The 20,065-nt window shown below is 37.1% G+C and overlaps 1 protein-coding gene and 1 long non-coding RNA gene across 2 annotated transcripts in view; both read left to right on the forward strand.

Annotated features, from left to right (window-relative positions):
- Positions 1-6,117, forward strand: part of LOC143234083 (uncharacterized) — a 38,830-nt gene extending 32,713 nt beyond the window's left edge. The window contains exon 3 of the long non-coding RNA XR_013018514.1: positions 6,040-6,117. This is a non-coding gene — a long non-coding RNA (uncharacterized LOC143234083). The remainder of the gene's footprint in view (positions 1-6,039) is intronic.
- A 4,431-nt stretch (positions 6,118-10,548) lies between these two features.
- On the forward strand, positions 10,549-12,233 carry LOC143235701 (uncharacterized). The gene is made up of 2 exons (XM_076473914.1): positions 10,549-10,578; positions 11,512-12,233. The coding sequence occupies exons 1-2, from the start codon at positions 10,549-10,551 to the stop codon at positions 12,217-12,219; spliced, it is 738 nt and encodes a 245-aa protein (XP_076330029.1). The 3' UTR covers positions 12,220-12,233.
- The last annotated feature ends 7,832 nt before the right edge of the window (positions 12,234-20,065 follow it).

The following is a 20,065-nucleotide window of genomic DNA, read 5'->3' on the forward strand; positions in this document are numbered from 1 at the left end:
TCCCCTTTTTTTATTCAAAAGGGACTAGAGGGACTTGCTGGCTCTCCAAAATCAGTAAAGAAACTTCGATCTGGTGACATATTAGTTGAAACATCCACATCCCAACACAGTGAACTCCTGTTGAAATCAAAGGCAATTGGGGATATACCTATTGAGGTTACACCCCATGCTGCCTTGAATTCTTCACGAAGAGTTATTGTTGAAAGGGATTTGAAGAACGTTCCCGAGTCAGAGATTCTCGCTGGTCTCTCCACTCAAGGAGTTTCTGCAGTGAGGCGCATCTCCACTCGCAAAGATGGAATTACACTGCCAACAAATACCCTCGTTTTAACATTTACTTCACCACGTGCACCTGCCACCATCAAGGCAGGTTATCTCATTTGCAGGGTTCGGCCATACATACCAAACCCTCTTCGATGTTTCCAATGTCAGAGATTCGGCCACTCAAAGACATCTTGTCGTGGTTCCCTGACATGTGCTCGTTGTGGAGGCAAGGACCACGATGCCTATGACTGTGACATGAACCCACATTGCGTAAACTGCAATGGTTCTCACCCTCATACTTTCATTCTTGCCCAAAATGGTTGGAGGAAAAAGAGGTGCAGCGTTTGAAAACGACACATAACATTAGTTATCCTGAGGCTCGGAAATTGCTGTCCACAACTCCATCTCGGACATATGCTGCTGCACTTCATTCCACAACTACAGTGGGAGTGCAGACAGATCTCTGTGCCTCCAAAAGAATCGTTTTCAAAACAAATGAAAAGCCTTTTGACCTCCGTGGTTAAAAAGGTTGATGAATCAACTACCACACCTATCTCTGTCCCTCCCATACCTTCCAACACACCTCAAGATCCACGTTTTTCAGTTTCAAATACAGGCATTTCTTCTGATACATCTTTTCTCCCACCACAAGAGACAACACAATTATTCGTTCGCGTCCTCAGTCACTAGATTCCCTTCCAACAACAAAACCTGCCCACCCGACACAGAGCAGGATCCATGGAGGTTGATAGACCTCCTCCAACTAAAGACAGTAAAGAAAAAAGACGTGGTCGTAAACCGAAGGGTTCTCCAGCCACTTCACCTACCCGTTCCTAAAATGGCCACCTTGATACAATGGAACTGTCGAGGTTTACGTTCTAATCTGGATGATATCAAAACGCTGATTGCTTCCTACCATCCTGTTTGTCTTTCTTTACAAGAAACATTTCTCAAAACTGCTGATACTGTCTCCATTCGGCAGTTTTCTCTGTACAGAAATGACAGGTTGTGTGATGGTCGAGTACATGGAGGGGTGGCACTGTTGGTTGATCAACACGTGCCCACCCTGTCTTTGTCACTCAACACACCCTTGGAGGCTGTAGCCATCCGTGTTTCCTTGGGTCATACCATCACTGTTTGTTCTCTGTACCTGTCCCCTGAAAGACATATGATGAATCAGATCTGGATGCTCTCGTTGAACAATTGCCATCTCCGTTTCTAATCCTAGGGGATTTTAATGGACATCATCCCCTCTGGGGAAGTGCTATTATTGATGGGAGGGGCCGATCTGTAGAGCGGATGCTCTCTGATCACAATCTTTCTCTTTTCAATACTGGTTCTTCCACTTATTTTCATGCACCTAGTCAGTCCTTTACCGCTATTGATCTCTCAGTTTGCTCCCCTTCATTATTCTCCCATTTTTCATGGAGGGTTGACAGTAATTCACTAGGCAGTGATCATTTTCCAATCCTTATAAGAGAGACTGGCCGTGGTCGATGCCACCCTACCCGCGTGCCCCGGTGGAAGCTGGATCAGGCAGACTGGTCCACTTTCACTGCTCTCGCAGAACTTGATCCTGCCATCGTAAATCAGCCATCAATAGACGACTGTGTAGCAGCGGTAACTGACTGTATTATACATGCAGCTGCTCAGTGTATTCCTAAAACCTCGACACGTTTTCCACGATATCCTCGTCCGTGGTGGAATCCTGCTTGCCACTTAGCACGGAAGGCTCAAAAGCGGGCCTGGGATACTTTTCGTAGATATCCCACACTTTCAAACCGGGTTGCTTTCCAACGGGCCCGTGCACATGCTAGGTGGGTAAGACGTCACAGCCAGAAGGAATCTTGGATTAAGTTCACAACCAGTATATCTTCTACCACCAGTTCCAAGATCATATGGGACAGGATTCGAAAGGTTAATGGACACTACAATTCTATCCCCCTCTCGATCTTACTCTCTGATGGTCAGGAGGTGACTGATGTTCGGAACATCGCTAACACTCTAGGTGAAAGCTTTTGCCGGGTATCTAGCACTTCTGCTTGTTCCTCCACCTTCCTGGCCATCAAGACTCGGGCGGAGCGATCACCTCTTTCCTTTCGAACTGACTGTTTCTTTGACTATAATCGTCCCTTTACCCTGGTGGAACTAAAAATGGCCCTTCATCGGTCTGCCAGTACGTCTGTTGGACCTGATGATATTCATTATGACATGCTGCACCATCTATGTCCTGCTTCTCTTGATATCCTTCTGATTGTTTTCAACCGGATCTGGCAGGAGAATGTTTTTCCTGATGCTTGGCGCCAGGCTATTATTTTACCTTTCTAAGCCAGGAAAGATCCCAAGATTCCTTCAAACTACCGTCCAATTGCTTTGACGAGCTGTCTCTGTAAGACTTTAGAAAGGATGGTTAATGCTCGTCTTGTTTGGTTCCTTGAATCAAACAACCTCCTCTCGCCCACACAGTGTGGGTTCCGTCGACAGCACTCCACCACAGACCACCTAATTCGTCTTGAAACATCTATCAGAGAAGCCTTTCTCAACCGCCAACATCTTGTATCAATATTCTTTGACATAGAAAAGGCTTACGACACAACATGGAGGTATGGCGTTTTGCGAGACCTCCATACATATGGGTTACGTGGCCATCTACCCATGTTTATTAAAAATTTTTTAATGGACAGGAGATTCCAAGTTCGTGTGGGTTCGACACTTTCCCGTTCTTTTGTACAGGAACTTGGAGTCCCTCAAGGCTGTGTATTGAGTGTTACACTCTTCAGTATAAAGATAAATGCCATCACTGAACAACTCCCTCTCACTGTTGCGAATGGGCTGTATGTCGATGACTTTCACATCTCATGTCAGTCGTCAAACATGAGATATATTGAGCGGCAACTACAAACCGCCCTCAATTGTGTACGGAAGTGGACTATGACGAACGGCTTTAATTTCTCTCTCTCCAAAACTGTATGCATGCACTTTTGCCGTCGACGGGGTATTCACCCTGATCCTGAACTTCATATCGGTGGAGTTTTGCTGCCAGTTGTCCCGGAGACCAAGTTCTTGGGGCTTATCTTTGATCGTAAACTGACCTTTATACCACACTTAAAACAGCTTCGGGTCAAATGCACAAAAGCACTGAACATCCTTCGTGTTCTCTCTTCTACCAGTTGGGGGGCAGATCGCTGTTCAATGTTAAAGGTATATCGTGCTCTTATTAGATCGAAACTCGATTATGGATCAATGGTCTATGGCTCTGCCAGACCCTCGGCCTTAAAGATGCTGGACCCCGTTCATCACCAAGGACTTCGACTCTACACTGGGGCTTTCCGTACCTCTCCAGTTCAAAGTATATACATTGAATCTCATGAACCTTCTCCACACCTTCGCCGTTTGCAACTATCTTTACAATATACTTCGAAACTTCATTCCTTACCAAAGCATCCCACCTGGAAATGTGTTTTCCTTCCTCGGTGGGCAGTACTTTTTCAGAACAGACGATCTGTCATTGCTCCGTTTGGCCTTCGCATCCGGAAGCAATTGGATGAATTGGGTCTGTCCTTGGATAACATTGCATGTTCCACAGGTCGGCCCATCCCACCATGGCTTATTACAGCCCCCAAATGTGACCTTTCTTTCAGTCACCTAAAAAAGGCAGATACTCCAGATTGGAAGTACCGTCTTTTATTCAATGAATATCTTTCAAACAATCATTCAGTTCCTATTTATACAGATGGTTCCAAATCAGGTAATTCAGTGGGCTCTGCTATGGTTTGCTATGGGTCAGTAGTTGCACGCAGAATCCCTTCTACAACTTCTGTGTTCACTGCTGAACTGTATGCCATATCTCTTGCCCTGGATCATATTGCAGCTGAGCAGTACTCCAACTGCACTATTTATACTGATTCGCTTAGTTCTATACTTGCCTTGGAATCGCTACACGTTAGCTCACATCCTATTCTCGCTGATATTCGTAACCGACTGGCACGTTTCTCATTAGCAGCTACTTCAATCCAGTTTTTCTGGATACCAGGCCATGTTGGTATTCGCGGGAACGAGCTTGCAGACATGGCAGCTAAATATGTCTGCTTCAGCACCATCACTCCTATGCCTATTCCGTACAGGGACTATGGTGTTATCTTCAAGGGTCGGCTCCGTGCCAGCTGGCAGTCCACTTGGAGTGAGCAACGTGACAACAAACTTTTTCAAATCAAACCCAAAATTGGACTTTGGCCATCTATCTTCCGTAAAGTTCGGAAGGAGGAAGTTGTTCTCACTAGGCTACGCATTGGTCACAGTTTTTTAACTCATCATTTTCTTTTATCTGGAACTGATGCACCAATGTGTAATTTGTGTAACACTCAAATCACTATCAGCCACGTTTTACTTTCTTGCCATCGTTACAATTCTCAACGACGGCAATATTTTAAACATATTTTTTCCCAGGGTCAATCTGTAACATTGGACAGAGTTATTGGTGATGGTGACTCTGTCCACCTTGATAATGTTTTTAATTTTTAATGGCCATTAACCTTTTAATCTCATTTAAGTGTTGCATGTTTATTCATTACACCTTTTTAATTGTGGTTCCTTTTTTACAGTTTTAATCTCTGTCATTCAATTTGACATTGGACAGAACATTAAATAACTCGACACCAGGACTGGAAAGGCCAACTTCAGGTGACTAACGCTCCTGTTTGAACTATCCGTTTGAACTACTCGTTAGTCATCCTGGCGAGTTGTTATTATACTTTTACTGCATATCATTTCACACTTTTACTAATTAACTTTTAGTACTGGCCATATTGACTCATAACCCGGAACCAGGACTGGAAAGACCAACTTCAGGTGACTGACGGTGGTTTTTATACTTACCTGTTAGTCTTCCTGGCGGGTTACGATCATTACCATTCTGCTACAGGTAGTTCTTTACAACTTTGTTGACTGGATGTCAACATTGGTTTTTACGCCATTTTATGTCTTAATTGCCGTTTTGCTTTTATCTTCAATTACTTCTACAAATTTTACTCCATTTACTTGACTTTATCCTTTTACTGGACATTTGGCTACTCATTATTACGATTTTGCGGAGTGTCTTTTAAAACTTTTACTTTCTTTTACATTTTGATAATAGCTGCTATGACACATAACCCAGAACCAGGACTGGAAAGGCCAACTTCAGGTGATTGACGGTGGTTCTTGAACTTACCTGTTAATCTTCCTGGCGGGTTATGATCATTACCTTTTTGCTAGAGTAAATACCTTACAACTTCTTATACTCTACCTTTTATCTTAACATTGTAGACTAGGTGTCAACATTGGTTTTATACTTTTTTGTTTTACCTTCAGTTCCATTTATGTCTATTACTACATTTATTTATTTATTTATTTTTTTACATTTTTACCGAATGTCTGGCGCAGATAGCCTCGCTGCTTTGTGCCATAAAACACTAAATCAATCAATCAATCACTGTCCACCTTAGGAATGTGTTTAGTTTTTTAAAGGCCATCAATATTTTTAATACCATTTAAGTTTTTAATTTATACACTAGCCCTTTTTTTAATGATTTTCTTCTAAGAATCAAAGTACATCTAGTTTGATTTGAAATTAGAAAATGGCCGTAATGTTAAATAACTCGAAACCACGACTGGAAAGGCTAACTTCAGGTCACTAACGCTATTGTTTGAACTACGCGTTAGTCATCCTGGCAAGTTATTATTAAAATTTTGCTACAAGTCTTTTAAAACTTTTATTACTTTACTTTTTGAAAATAGCCATAATGTCAAATAACCCGGAACCAGGACTGGAAAAGCCAACTTCAGGTGACTGAAGGTGGTTTTTTTGCTTACCTGTTATTCTTCCTGGTAAGTTATAATAATTACAATTATGCTGCAGAAAGTTCTTTACAACATGTATCACTGTAGTTTCTCTCTTAACGTTGTAGACCAGGTGTAAACATTGGTTTTATGCTATTTATGTGTTGTTCTTTTTAAACTTTGTTTTGTTTTACGTTAATTTTCTTTTATGAATTTTAGTAAATTTAATTTTAACTTTTTACCAAATGTTTTGCGCAGATAGCCTAGCTGCTTTGTGCTATAAAACACTAAATCAACCAACCAAACAACTAAAATATTAATTACCAGAGGTAAGTTGTGTATAGAAACAAAATCATCAAGTACAACCCTTCTTTTATCATCCCTCTAGTGTTCTGTCCGATCCTAACATTTTATTTATTCATTAACATAGTTAAATAGATGTTTACTGTCAGTTGTTACATTTTCAGCCAAAATTGCTTCATACATCTATTTTAATGTCCTAATTTCTTTTTTGACCATTTTTTTGATGGTCTATAATTTTCTAAATCTCTCATTAATACCAGTTAATTTAAATTTCTTACATTTGTAAATGTTCATATTTGATCAATTTCTCTAGATAATACAGCTACACAATTTACAATAGATATTTCTCCTTACATCCCTTTAAAATTTGCTTTTTAGAAAATTAGTAACCAAAATATCATTATTTCTATACAGAAATAATCACTTCTACCTAGGTGTCCCCTAACTTCCACCCTCTCAACAGTTTCTATAGTAGAAGTTAATAAAACTAAAACAGCATTGTTCTTAGTAGGTTTCTTGACCAAATGGTGTGACTCTAAAATTTTGTAATCTATACGAGGGCTGTTCAAAAAAATACGCGGACTGTTTGAATTGCGCGGCTCCAGTTGGCTCCAGGGGAATCCGCTTGGTGTCGCTAGGTTCGCACAGATCAGCTGATTACGACGCCATTTCCCGATTGCAGATATCTTCATTTGTGTATTAGCTACGCGATTTTAAGTGAAGTGCGATTTTTTCGTTTGGCGGATTTCAGAATGAATGACCTGAAGGAGCAACGACTTGCTGTGAAATTTTGTGTTAAACTTGGAACATCTGCTACTGAAATTTTTGCTATGCTTAACTCGGCTTATGGTGATGTTGCTATGAAGCGTACGGCATGTTTCAAGTGGCATGAACGTTTTAAGGATGGTCGACAGTCCATTGAAGATGATGAGAGTCCTGGACGTCCTTCCACGTCAACTGACGACCCACACGTCGACAAAATCAACACCCTGGTGCGGGCAACTCGACGTCTGACTGTCAGGGAGCTTGCTGAAGAGTGTGGTATGTCAATTGGATCTTGTTACGAGATTTTGACCGAAAAATTGAAGATGCACCGCGTTGCTGCGAAATTCAGCCCTCAGAACTCTTGAGTATTTGGCCAAACATTCGACCACTGTTCTTCCCCACCCCCCTACTCACCTGACCTTGCTCCTTGCGATTTTTTTCTTGTTCCCCAAACTCAAAAGATCCTTGAAAGGAAGAAGATTTGAGACGATTCCCGAGATTAAGGCAAATGCAACGAAAGAGCTGGTGGACATTACAAAAGAAGCGTACCAGGACTGTTTCAACAAGTGGAAACACCGTTGGGATAAGTGTGTGCGTTGGGGAGGAGAGTACTTTGAAGGGGTCTCAGACCTGTAACTTCTAAATAAAGTACATTTTGTTTTATGACGTCAGTCCGCGTATTTTTTGAACAGACCTCGTATGCTTGAAATTAAAATAACCCAGTATTAAAACCCAATTAAGATCTGATATCTGTAATATTGCTGTAAAATTTCTAACTAATTTCACCTTGTGGTCTGTAACAAATTCTCAACAAAATCATTCAATCTCCTTTCTAAACTTAACCATTTTTCAGTTGTGCCCATTATGTCAAAATCCTTCATTTTCACTATTGCCGAAAAAGTCATCCATTTTACTTTTTAACTTTTATTAGCACTACAATAGTAACAGACCTATCATTTGAGCTACGTCTATACTTATTTCCTATGCTAGATTTTTCGTATATATGTTTTGAAATTAGTTTATTTTGGCCTTCATCGTTGTATAATCTTAGTTTAAGGCTTCCCTTACAGCTGAGTTAATAGTCTTTGCAAACAAGCCAGATCCTACTCTGTTTAAATCCAAACTATCTATTCTAAAAATATTATTTCTCCCATTGCAGTTATCCCACAAGCTCAAACAACAAATCTGCTCATTCTTACCTATTAATCTAAGCATAGAATTTAGCTCTAGTGTTTTACTCGTAATTTTAGCCTCACAATTAATTCTTGGCAGTGTCCCTGACACAATTAAGTTATAGTCATTTTCTTTAAATGCATTTATCAACCATTGTATTTCATTAATAACATCCTCTGGCCTAATTTTTCTACATCATTACCCCTACACGAACAACAAAAGCAGCGTTATTGTTAGGCCTTTTTATTATACCTGTGAGTTACGCCTTCCAACCATGCTCATTGGAAGCATAATTTAATTATTTTCTTCCCACTTACACCATAGACTATTCTATCTGCATACTTTGTCAAGGAACTACCTATGACTATAACCTCCTCAAGTTTATCGCCCGCATCCTTTTATGACCTTTTTTGTTTTCATTCCCTTCAATAGTTTCTCATCTCACTAGCCACGGACTGAAATCCGTTGTTCAATAGAATAGGCACTTGACAATTAAATCCCTTTCAACATTTCAAAGTAGATGGATGCAGTGTTATTATGTTAACAAGATTCAGAATTTGTTTGTTATATAGATGATATTCTAGATCTTGATGCGGATTTTAAAAATCATTTACAGAGATTAAGACGTGTTTAATGGATTAAGAAAGGCTAACTTAAAGCGTAAACTAAGTAAATGCCAGTTCCTATAAAAGGAATTAAATTATTCAGGTCACATATTGTAGAAATCAAGACCGTAAGAAATATACAGTACTATAAACAGTGTAGGATATCTGTTCATTCTAGGAATTGTAGGATTTTATAGAAGATTTATTCCACATTTTGTAATGCTGGCAAGACCCTTAACTGAATTAACAAAAGTATCCATAGGTTTTAGTGGATAGACAGAAAGTATTTAAAAAGTAAGAGACACATTATTAGTAGCACCATTTTTTTAAGCTATTTTCATTTCAGTAAGGAGTTTATTCTAGGTACAGATGTTTCCTGTTTTACTGAAATATCAATAATACACCAGTTATACAAAAACGGGCAGTAACACCTGCAGCTCATGAGAATAGACAACTGGCTAAAGCAGAAATTAATTACTTTATAACAGAGAAAGGTAAGGTTGTCTAGCATTAATGTAGTGGTATTAAAACATTTTGTTGTTATCAGATCAGCCCTGGATTAAGTAAAATTAAGTAAAAAAGCACGTACTTATGGCACCAAGGTAAGGGGGGCACCACAGTTTTTCCCACAGTTATCATGACCTTAACTCTTTCACTGCCACACTCAACTTTAGTCGATTTTTTTGTATTTGTCCTTATCTGGTATGTTCGACTTTACTCTGCATTGTTAAAAACGCTTTATTTGGCTCGGTGAGTGACTAAAGCTTCGAGAAACTACTAAACTATGTATCTGAAATACGAAGTCGTTCATTGCAAAAGATTACTGTAAAGAGCAGTACGAAATGTTGATAAAACTTAAGGTAAATGATGTTCATATGTTATGATGTCTGACCTTGAAGATGAAATATTTTTCTCAATCATTCCTTCTGTTGTGGCTATTTCTAAGAAATTATAGGCATTGGAACTGTTTTGTTTTTCTTTTTACTACTTTATTCAGTCACATCTACAGAAAAATAAGAGTATAATTTCACAGAAACATAAGTCAGACGAAATGGTGACAGATATGAAAATCAACTGGAATATGGTAAAATGCTTCAGTCTACAAAAGATTAATAAAATAAATCAAAAGATTTAGGGTTGTGACTCGATTTCTCTGCTGATGATGTGGCTTATTGGATTATTTGTGGACCCAGTGACTATAAACACCACAATGGGCCATTTGGCAAATCTTGCAGACTTTCAATAGTGGCAAACCAATGAGATACTGTTTGCAAAAACTTTTCTTTGGGATAAAGCAAATGGTGAGTTATACAAGAGAGACTGGTTATAGTATTCACCATCAACAGAGTCAGTTTACTGCTTTGTTTGTAAACTTGTGCATGTCAGCAAAATACTATTGTAATTGATCATCATAAAAGAAGCACTACTCACTGAGACTCTATGCTAACATGCATAACTCACAGATAAGGTTTAGGCTTGCGACAAGAGTTGGAAAAACAAATTAAAGAAGAGTGCAATTACTGGAAACATGCCTTGGAGCGTGCAATAGCTGTTATTCGTATGTTAGCTGAACGTGTCCTGGCTTTTCGAGGAACAGATGAAAAATTTGTTTCACTGCGGAATGGGAATTTTTTTAGGGATGCTTGAGCTCGTAAGTCAGTTTGATTCATTTTTAACAGAATACATTTGAAGTATGGATATTCTGGAAAAGGAAATCCTTCTAACTTTTCCAAAACCACCTGTTAAGAACTCATTGAACCAATGGCTCAGAAGGTCCACGCATTCATTGTTGATGAAGAAAATTATTCTGATTATTTTAGCTTTTCAATTGACTCGACGCCAGATCTATCACATATAGATCAGTTAAGTGTTGTACTTCGATACTTTAAAGATGGACAGCCTATTGAATACTTTTTAACCTTTCTGGAACTAGAAAGTCATACCAGTGAGAAAATGACAAACAATGTGTTTTAGTACCTACCTGAAGTTTGCAAACTTAATTTTTCAAAATGTAGTGGTCAGTCTTACAACAATGCTACTAGCATGTCTGGGCGTTATAAGGGGATGCAGCAAAAGAGTTTAGAAGAAAATAAGTTTGCCATATATGTACCATGTGCAGCCCATTCACTAAATATAGTAGGCCAAAGAGCTGTTAACTGCTGTCAAGTGGCAGTTAATTTTTCTCTACAATGCATTTGCTCTATACATTTTTTTTCATCCTCAACCAGCTGGTGGAAAATTCTTAAAGCTTGTGTTGGAAATGAAAGTGTGTTAAAAATCCCTTTCTGATACCAGATGGGAGGCACATACCATGGTAACAACAGCAATTTTGAAGTCTTTCTTTGAGATTTTGGAAGCTTTACAATGTCTAGTTGAAGACCAGTCACAAAAGGGAGACATAAGAAAAGAAGCAGACAATGCTGCAAATAAGATGTAAGTGCTAGAGTTTGTTTTTGTTGACCATATGGAATGAGAGTTTGCAAAAGTTTCATAAAGCAAATCAAGTTCTGCAAAATGAGCATGTAAACTTAAAAACATGAGCAGATTTGTACGGGTCATTAGCTGACCAACTACTCACTTAAAGAATGACTTTGAAAGATCTGAAGCAGTTGCAATACTACCAGATGTTGATTACAATGCAGCTCAAACTCGCAAGCGTGTCAGGAAGAAGGTACTCAATGACGGAGATGCACAAGAAGTAGATCTGAATGCTAGAGATAAATTTTGTATTACCACCACCTACACAATTGTTGACAAACTAAAAACCCAGATGAGAAGACGAGGAGAGGTGTACAAAGAAACAGCAAACAGATTTTCTTTCCTAAGTGATGTGCCAAATGACGTCACTTCATCTGCTGAAACCGAAAGGTACTCTCAGTGTTCCCAAAAGCTAATTGATGCTTACCCAGAGGACTTGGACACTAATCTCTCTGCCGAGCTTCAGCAGTTTCACTTATATGTGCGCCATAAGTTCAGTGCAACAAACACTGTAAAAACCAGATTCAGTCATGCTGAACTTTGTAAAATAATATCAGAAGACAAAATTGAGTGTGCATCTCGAAACGTAGACATTTCATTGCGTATATTTTTAACATTAATGGTCACAAACTGCACAGCTGAGCGTTCATTTTCTCAACTCAAGCATATTAAAAATCTCAACAGAACAACCATGCGACAAGAAAGGCTGGATGCCTTATCTCTGCTAAGTATAGAAGCAGATTTGTTACACCAAATAAGTTTTGAGGACTTAATCGAAAACTTTGCAATTAAAATATCTAGAAGAAAACTTTAAAATTTAAATAAATATTAAGATATAAGTAAATTCTGAATAAAAGGGTTTTGAGTAAATTTTTCATTTTTGTTAACATCAAAGTGAGAATTTTAACTCAGAGTGAAAACAAATATACAGTAAAAATAATTCTTTTTTAAATTATCATTAATCAAAGAAGTGATTTCCCTCATCCCTTCTAAATAAAGCCTCAGTGATTGCTTCATTTTAATCCATTACCGATCTGTTAAATAAAAAAAATGTATTTAATATAGTTGTGGGGTCTGACCTGGAAGTAAACTAAAGAATGGTTATAAATTTTCAAACTTTTATTTCACTTTCAGCACTTATTGAGTTTTAATGTCTTGTCAGTTGAGCAGTGGAGGAACTGAGGGGGCACTATTGTTGGACTGTGCTTAGGGCATCGGTTGCCCTTAATCCGGCCCTATGTGATCTGTACGACAGAAAATCTACTACTATCACAGATCATGCACCTCTAAGATGGCTAATAACTTTGAAGACCCATCGTTGCTGTTAATAAAATGTTGATTGTTACAGCAGGACTATGATTTTGGGGTTATACAGAGATTGGGTAGAAAACGTTAATGTTAATTAAATTGTATCAGAATAACAAACACAGAGCAAAATGATAGGCAGACAATTAACGAAGCAAAATAAATAAAAAGTCATAGGGAATATTTATGAAACTTAAACTATATGATTAATAAATAAAAGATAGGTGCTACAGTAAATGCACTATAACAGATTTGCCGTTATACATTTATTTTGGTGCTTACGCTTGTTTCTGTATAGTTTTAATTTTTGCCAATGTCGTATATTTTTGACTGTGTATTGCGCAATCCCCGCCTGTTGTCAAAAATTGTAGAAAGTTCTTTAGTATAAGAATCAACAAAACTTGTTTTACGAAAACGCTGGTGTGTTTGATCAGTGTTGAAAATTCTAGATTCTCGCATAATTGATATTTAAACACCGACACGCCGAGAGACAAGTAGTATTATCATTACCATTATTGGACAGCTGCAGTCAGTGACCTCGGAAGTTATACTTGTGTTTAACATCTATTAATCGGAAAACTACAGAATTTGGTCAGGAACGTTGATAAATTTCGAGCGTTATAAACTATTCAACGTCAGTGAATTTCCTTTAGACGTTATCATTTCTATGAGGACACTCACTGTCTTCGTCTGGAAAAGTCAGTGGGGTGAAGCCAATCACTCTAGCTATCTTAAGTGAGATGCAACAACATCAACTCAGACCTGGATCGTCGATAAAATATCCTGCTCTAGACCGGATATAAGACTCAGTATTGTCTGTAAGTTTGTAAAACTGTTGTATATTGTCTATAATTTGTAATAAGTATTAGTAATAACCGTTATTATAAATTGTATTGTTGTTTATATATCAAAATATATTTGTGTTTAAAGAGAAGATTGTGTGTATCAATCTTATTGGCAAATAACACAAATTTAACACAAATTTCCGGATATTTGAAATAATAATACGTAATGTACGTAACCTGATAAATCGGAGACACGTCGGGAATAAATTATAATACGTAACGCAATAACTAAGAAATAGGTTATTGCAGCGAGAGGACAGAATATATTTTAGGCTCGGGTGTTATACAGGAAGTGGAGACTAAAGGAAATAAGAAGAATACTGCAGACAATAATACAACAGAGTAATATGTACCTATCACGACAGTCAATTTGCACTTGAATAAGTAAATGCTTCTTTTGGCAAAACATGTAAAGAATATTAAAAAAATTTGTGAATCGCGTACAGAGATAAAACGTAACTCGGAAATATAAAAGCTGAGAACTGAATTAGAAAAAATCTAAACGCTATTTAGAAGGTCAGAACTAACGATTAAAAATTCCAGCAAAAGCAAGATAGAAAAGTGGAAGGCAGTAGACACTGTGCTAATTAACACTATACTTAGTAGTGATCATGGTAAATATAGTGTTGTATGAGGTACGAGAAATATTTGCATTTCTGACGTTGTTAAAATTTGGAAGAGGAACTAAGACAGTTAAAGTTTGTTGTGGTCAAACTAAATTATATAGAAACAACGAAGTCCGAACTGGGATACAGAGAAATCGAGTAGAGGGGAAGCAGAGGTTTGCGAGTTTAAATGAGAATTGATGAGGTTAGTAAATTATGACGTTATTAGGGTATATCATAATTGTTAAAGCAAAGCTATTGAGATTAAATTAATTAGTGAATACAAATTAGACTGTGGATGCAAAGAGAAACGATAGATGGAAGACTCTGACTGTGGGTTAAAAAAGTGAATACAAAACAAGATATTGTGCAAAATGCTATGGAATTATCATCATTATTACAAAATCTATGAAATGTGTAGAAGGAACCGAGAAATTGGATGAAGACAAGCGATTGGAACAACTAAGCATCCTGAACTAGTGAAATGTGTGTAATTAGTTAGTAGTGCTGTATTTACCAGGTAATGATTAAGTGTGTGTGAAAGTGCAGGGCCCCTTCCAAGAGTGCCATCGTAGAAATTGAAGGATTAAATTTTACAGATGCTTATGTCATAAAGGAACTAACAATAAAGGACTGTGTCTCCATATGGCATGATGTTCATTTCTTCAAACTGCCATACTCAAAATATTGGATAGACAGTAGAGATTCATCTAAAACAGAAGACCACATCCTTCTTACACTATCTTCATTAGAAGGATGGAGAGAAAAAGCAAGGCAGAATAACTGACATCTGTGCTAAGACTAATACTGAATACACAAAAATGTGTACAAAGGGAACAAAGAAAGCAAAACTCTTAATCTGTTAGCTGTACTGTGTGTCAATTTTGGAGATTGGGGATGTTCTGCATATCATATTTGAATGTTGACACATTGACTTGTATGTCAGAACAATATATAACTTAATCAACATTGTTGTACGTGAGAGCATTAGTACTGTCAGTTGAATCATAGAAATGGCTGGCTGAGAAAACGTCATACATAAATTATGTGTGTCTAAAACTCTTAAGGATCGGTCGTGTTGAAACTATGCTTATTAACATGATATAAAGAGCCTCATGATTAGGTATGTATTATTTGTAACTAGTTCATAAGTATAGGCATGCGTGACATTATATATGTTATCTTTGGAATTGCAATATCATTTTGGGATTGACTGTCAAGTTATAACACACCAACGGCTGAAAGGGCGACCACGTTTAATGTGACGGGAATTCGAACCTGCGACCCTCGGATTACGAGTCGAGTGCCTTAACCACCTGGCCATAATAAAAGAAGAATAAATATTGTAATATTTGTGTAGCAGGTAAATTTTTCAAATGTTAGAGGGTGTTAACACATTCCTCGACCATTTGAAAAATTTACCTGCTACACGTGTTTTTCTTATAGCAAAGCCACATAGGGCTATCTGCTCAGCCCACCGAGGGGAATCGAACCCCTGATTATAAAAGAAGAAAACTAGCAATTCATCTGACCAGCAGAAAGCAGATGCCATTAAGTCAACAAAAAATTCATAGAGCAGATGTGGGCAACTCCATGGCCATTGGCCAGTTGTAGCCAGCTCGAGTTTAGGAATCAGCGTTTCCCATCATTTATATTTTTATCGCAAATTTGGTAATCAGCAACTGCACTGCCTTACGTCACCGCTAATGTCGCGCGCTTCATCACTGCCACAGACTCCGCCCATTTTGAACGTCAGTCTGGTTTAGATGTTTGTTATCAACCGTGCGTTGTTTTTCGTGCGTTTACAAACATATTGTTATTGTGCAACTTTCAAGTGTTTAAATATATTTTGTTTTTAATCCCATAATATGGACAAGTGGATAATTCGAAAACGAAAGGATCCAAATGATGGTGAACACTAAGAAAATAAAGACAATTTAAGTTATTCTGGCATAACTGCCGAAAAGAGTGACTGGAAAAACGTGAAACGAGAATTTAATGAAAGTTGGGAGTTGAAATTTGTAATGATTGAAGCAAGTAATAAGCCAGTGTGTTTTTTGTGTAAAAAGATTTTAGGAATAATAAAGGATACAGCCTTAAGCAACACTAACAATTTTCACAATGAATTTGATGTAAAATTTCCAGTTGATAAAAAAAATCGTATGAATGAAATTAGTCGTCTGAAAGTGCAACTTTATGAACAAAAGGGAGACCTAAAAATATTTTTTTATTATTGATAGAACTAGTTAGGCAAGCTAGCTATAAAGTAGCTTGGATTCTAGCGCAAAAAAGAAATTTTCTGATGCTGAACTAGTGAAAGAAATATTGATTGTGGTTATTGAAACTATGTTGAAGAATTATGATTCAAAAATAAGGGATGATATTTTTCAAAAGGTGAGTAATTCGCATTTAAGTCGAAGAACAATTGTCCGCATAATGCTAAAGTTGGCAAAAGACATAGAAAATCAGTTGCTTGAACAAATAAAATACTTTGTATTTTTCTTTAGCACCAGATGAGTCAACAGATGTTAGTGACACTGCACAGTTGATATTTTGGGTTCGACATGTAACTTCGGATTTTTAGGTGAGGGAAGAAATGTTTGGACTTTGTAGATTACGAAATCGAACATGTGGTAAAAACATCTTTGAAAAATTTCTTGAAATGTCAATAATATTTAATCTGAATTAAAAAACAACTGGTTTCTGTCACAACAGACTGTGCTCCCGCCATGACTGGAGCGAAATTAGGATTTGTTTCTCTTTTAAAGCAGCATTTAATTAAAAATAATGTGAAGTCCAGCTTCCCTTTTTTCCATTGCATTTTGCAGTGGGAAAATTTGTGCTCAGGTGTCTAAAAGTGATGAAATGAAAAATTTTATGAACATTGCTGCAAAAATTTTAAATTATGTTAGAAGTGGAAACTTTCTCATTCATCGACAGTTTTTTTAGTCTTTGAAGAAAAGCAGTGACTGTACTTTTGATTATCTCACTGATTTTGCAAATGTAAGATGGTTAAGTAGAGGAAAAGTCTTGGAACGATTTACTTTATTATTTTCTCAAATAAAAGAGTATCTTGTTGAAAAACGTATGATTGAAAATTTCCCTGAAATTGAAATTTTGTCATGGCAGTGTAAATTGCACATTCTGTCCGACACAATGCTCACTTGAATAATTTGAATACGAAGCTTCAGGTAAAAGGTAAAATAACAAGTGATCAATCACAGTCTATTCATAAATTTTAGTTAAAGTTAAATCCCTTTGCAGAACATTTACAAAAGAATACTTTGACACATTTTGAAAAGTTGAATAGTTTTCTAGAAAATAATAATGACTATGATTTCTCTGATGCTAAAAATAATTTCTATGTAAACTGGATCAAAAATCTATTTCAAAAATTTGAATAATGTTTCTCCGAATTTAAAAATATGAAATTGGTATTGGAATTTTTGCATGATCCATTTCAATTTAACTTAGGAGACGAGATGCTTACCCTGCAAAGTGTAGAACACACAAAAGGTGTTGTGTTATAGCAGAGCCACATCAGGCTATCTGCTGAGCCCACTGAGGAGAATCGAACCTCTAATTTTAGAGTTGTTAATTCGTAGACTTACCGCTGTATTAGTATTAGCAGGGGCACACATAAATGGTAAATAAAAATGTTCTACCAGAGAGATGTGGCTCACTATTCTGATAAATGAAAGTCTTCCAAATATAAAGATAGCAATTTCAAAATTATTTTCCTTGTTTAAATCCACTTCGGTGGGTGAGTCAACATTTTCAACGCTATATTTTCTCAAGTCTAGATACAGATCTCGGCTTACTGACAAATTTAAAAGCAGAGCTAAGATGCTCATTGAACATAAATATTAAGCCAAATTTCACGAAACTTGTGGAAACCCCACCAGTTTTTACATTAACGGTTAGTTTAAATGCAATTATTTTGATTAAACAAACATTTATTTTTAATAGTGCAGCCAACGTTGTTTTCGTTAGCCACAGCTGTGACCACTATGAAAAAATATGTTGCCCACCTCTGTTATAGAGTCTAGGGTGCAGTTTCAGGATATTGATCAATATCTCTTATCACATTCAGGAAAGAACTCGGGGTTAAAAAAAGGAAATCAAAACACCAAACTTGAGCCTTACTACTGGAAGGGAACACATACAGGATGGAGATTTGGATTCTAGGCATAGGTTCTGATATGGATGCACCACTTTTAAGAAAATTGAGAAACAGTGTGCGAGTTAGTAGTCTGTACCAGTGCTGATGCAGAATTTCAGTGGTACACGAGAAACGGCTAATCTGAACATGTTTTAGTTAGGGTATTGGTTTGTTTATAGAGTACCGTTAACAAAGAATTAAAAGTCAAGAAACACGTACTGTGATTATGATTCTGGCTGCCTAGAATGATACCAAATACCTTGTTCATTAAATATAAAGAGTTATGATTTTGAGACAGCAAAAGAGAACTCTTTCTTTTTCACCAAATTCTCCAACTCTTCAGAAAATATCATCCTTTGCGTCTGTGGAGAACATTTACCACTCAAACACCAAGCATATTTAAATTATGTCTTCTTTGCTTCGTCTAGAAACGTATCTAGCATATCATGAAAGATGTAAGTGATGCTACTTAATGGAATGCTAAATTTGATAATGTTAAGTATGTTAGAATTACCACTGGGAGAACAAAATGTTGGAGAGCAATGATGTATGTTTTTTGAAGTTTGTCAAATAAATGTTTTGTGTTTACTCATCCAGAAATGTTTGTTCATCGAGATGGTGACTTGCGAGTCTTACCCACCACTGCATACAATATGTTGGTCAATAAATCTGTATCGAGCGTAGTTCGAACCCAGCTACTAAAACCACCCGTTACACTTCTTTGTAATTTTTCGAGGATGTTCGGTTAAGAATGTCATAAGCTTGAATTCTTAAGAGCAAATTTCAAACAAACTGGTTTGTTGGACCTCGTGGTTGAACATATCATTAGACAGTAAAGGTCCCTTTCATTATGCATTTTCGTATGTGTTACTGATAATAACAATTTTCAGAAATATGGCAGATATTCATATGGTCAATTTGTAATCGTACTTTGTTTTATTTTGTGCATGCTCACTTAAAGAACAATTACTTAGGGAACGTTTTTAATATACAATTTTTTTTTTAATTTCACGCAAAGCTACAGGAGGGCTATCTGCACCAACCGTCCCTCATTTAGCAGGGTAAAACAAGGGGGAATGCAGCTAGCCATCACTTCCCACCGCAAACTCTTAGCCTACTCTTTTACAAACAAATAGTGGGATTGACCGTGACTTACTGTCCACAAGGCTGAAAGAGCGAGCATGTTTGGTGTGCCAAAGATTTGATCCGGTGACCCTCAGATTAAGCGTCGAGCGCCCTAAACTGGCCATGCCAAGCCGATAAACAAAAAATCTACCGTATTAAAATAAACACCGTAATTATCATATTACCAAAATAACCATTTTATGAGATCACGTTGCAAGTTTGATTTACTTTCAAAGGGTATCATGGCCCAACTCATAAATGGCTTCGAGATTAAGTTTATATTTCAAATTTGATTGGTTGTAAAATTATTCAAGACCTGCTAGAAATTCAACAATAATGATTACAACTAATAATAAATGTTCTTTGACTACTCTGCCCTAGGTCATCAATTGGATACCTTCGTTCCTAACAGTAATTTCAACCCTTAGAAAGTATTAACTTTTAATGAGAACTGTTAATTGAAGATTCGTTTCAAAAGATGAGGAAGACAACATTTAAACAAAAAGGCATTCAAAAGGCTCTGCTGGTGTTGTTGTTTGATTAATATATGGATCATATATTTTTCATAATTACAGTAGTTTGCACCATTTCTTCATATTTTAAACTGTTTGATGTTTG

The sequence above is a fragment of the Tachypleus tridentatus genome, chromosome 12 (assembly GCF_004210375.1).
Source record: "Tachypleus tridentatus isolate NWPU-2018 chromosome 12, ASM421037v1, whole genome shotgun sequence".
In the NCBI taxonomy this organism is placed as follows: Eukaryota; Metazoa; Arthropoda; class Merostomata; order Xiphosura; family Limulidae; genus Tachypleus; species Tachypleus tridentatus.